Below are 1,920 nucleotides of genomic sequence, written 5' to 3'. Positions count from 1 at the left end.
AGACATTTATGGTTTGATTTCTTTGTATGTATGGATCACTTGGGTTGTTACCGACATCTGGTGAAAATTTGATGTCATTAATGTCTAGTAATATATTTACTGAGAAAAATGGTGACGTGTTAAATACTTATTTTACCCGCTGTAAATATATAACATATAAAACAGCTACTGCTGCCTTCCACTCCTATGTTTCGAATCAATCCGTTAACTAGTCAGAGCGGACAGCCTTTCAGAGAAGAGGACCTTGAAGAACCAGGAGCTAAAATGAAGTTTCAGACACAGTGCCATAGGTGCTATAGCAACACACAGAAAGTTAGATTTTTTTTCTTATAAAGTCAAAATAAAGCTAAATCCAAGCACTGCGTGATAAAAACATACTAATTTAAACATGTTAAAATACTCAAAATCCTTTTTTATCAACATTAAAACAGACCATCACACACTTTAATTTTATTTTTTGTTTGTTTCAGGCTTTTCAGGGTCAGTCTGAAACTAAAACTCTTTGATGCAGCAGGAAATAAATAATAAAATGAGGCATTTTGAAAATTATGTAGAAAACTAATATCAAGCCAGTTGTGTTCGCCCTGTGAAGGCAGTTAATTAGAACCAGTCCTAATTCTGTCAATCAGCATCCAGTGGACACACTGCGATGAGAGCTCAATTTCTCACAACTCTCTCTCTGAAACCTAATTTTACACACTCAGGGAATATATCAGTGATTTAAAGGTCTTTACTATCACATTGTTCTATGACGTGACAAAATTGAAATGCATTGGGACTTTGACTTTGAGTCACATTTATGAGAAACTGTAAACAATACTGTAAAGCCTATAATTTAGAACAGCGCTGCTAAAGATTTAGCATCTTGAAATGCTGCCAGTTCTTCAGTACTTGAGGCTACACAAGATCATTTCCTTTCTATCCCATCACCAAGGAGAGCCACTCAAAAGTCTTTCTGCAGGTCAACTGAATGTGAACATGTTTTATCTAAGGTATACAGAGAGCAGAGTTTGAAGGAGCCATCTGGATGATGCTAAAAGCCTTCTGACACAGTTCATTTAAAACAACAAAGCTAAAAGCCTAATTGTCATTGCCCCTCGCAATCACTGTTTGCTCAACTCAGCGTCATAATTAAAAGCTTCAATCAGAGGGTCTTTAAAACTACAGGCAACTAAATTAATATTCATTGAACTGCTACTCTGTGTGGCAGTGATATTACTGTTTTCTTTCATGTTATTGTTTATAGTTAATGTTATAAATGCCTTGCAATGCCTTTTCAAGCTAAATGAACTTTCTGTGTGTGTGGTGTGGAGGAAAAGTGGAGAAAAAGGTGGACAAATCACATGGTTTAACTGAGACACGCTTTATAACTTCACACTAAACTCAAGTTTGTGCCAGTTTCTCTGTGAACAGCAATGAGTGACGTTGCTGCGATGTCACCTCCATTTGCATTACAATGTTATCAAACATACCAGGAATTAATTTTGTACGTATTGTTCTCACATAATATTGATCTCCTTTCAGTGCGTGCATAATTCTGATAACCGGAAAGAACGTGCCTTCTGTCCAATCAGATCCAACTCCAGGCGTTTGGCATCAACAATGGCTTGCAGTCTTTCTGTTGGTTTGTACTTGGAGCTGCCAAGACCGTTTTTCATCCTCTGTGTCAGTTTTTCTGCATGGGTGTAAGCAAACGATATGGCTGATTTAGGATCACTGGCATTCTCGTGATTTTTATGTCTTAAGTTTGACCTTCATGCTGATTTCAGCTAAGTAAATAATAACAGGAAAGAAAGAGGGAAAGCACCGACTGAGTGCTAATGGAATGTTTGCATATTTCACAAATTACTGCAGAAAGTGTAAGAGAACAGACTATAACCTGTGTGTGTGTGTGTGTGTGTGTGTGTGTGTGTGTGTGTG

At 37.2% G+C, this 1,920-nt stretch overlaps 1 protein-coding gene across 1 annotated transcript in view; it reads right to left on the bottom strand.

Moving 5' to 3' along the window:
* LOC106523308 (coiled-coil domain-containing protein 148) overlaps positions 1-1,675 on the bottom strand; it is a gene marked incomplete at its 5' end in the record, with an annotated part of 30,490 nt that extends 28,815 nt beyond the window's left edge. The window contains 1 exon segment of the mRNA XM_014016685.1: positions 1,560-1,675. Within this exon segment, the coding sequence (XP_013872139.1) occupies positions 1,560-1,675 (116 nt within the window).
* Between the last annotated feature and the right edge of the window lie 245 nt (positions 1,676-1,920).

This window comes from Austrofundulus limnaeus, unplaced genomic scaffold, assembly GCF_001266775.1.
Source record: "Austrofundulus limnaeus strain Quisiro unplaced genomic scaffold, Austrofundulus_limnaeus-1.0 Scaffold152, whole genome shotgun sequence".
Taxonomy (NCBI): domain Eukaryota; kingdom Metazoa; phylum Chordata; class Actinopteri; order Cyprinodontiformes; family Rivulidae; genus Austrofundulus; species Austrofundulus limnaeus.
The sequence above is the reverse complement of the archived record's forward strand: the minus strand, read 5'-3'. Positions and strand labels throughout refer to the sequence as shown.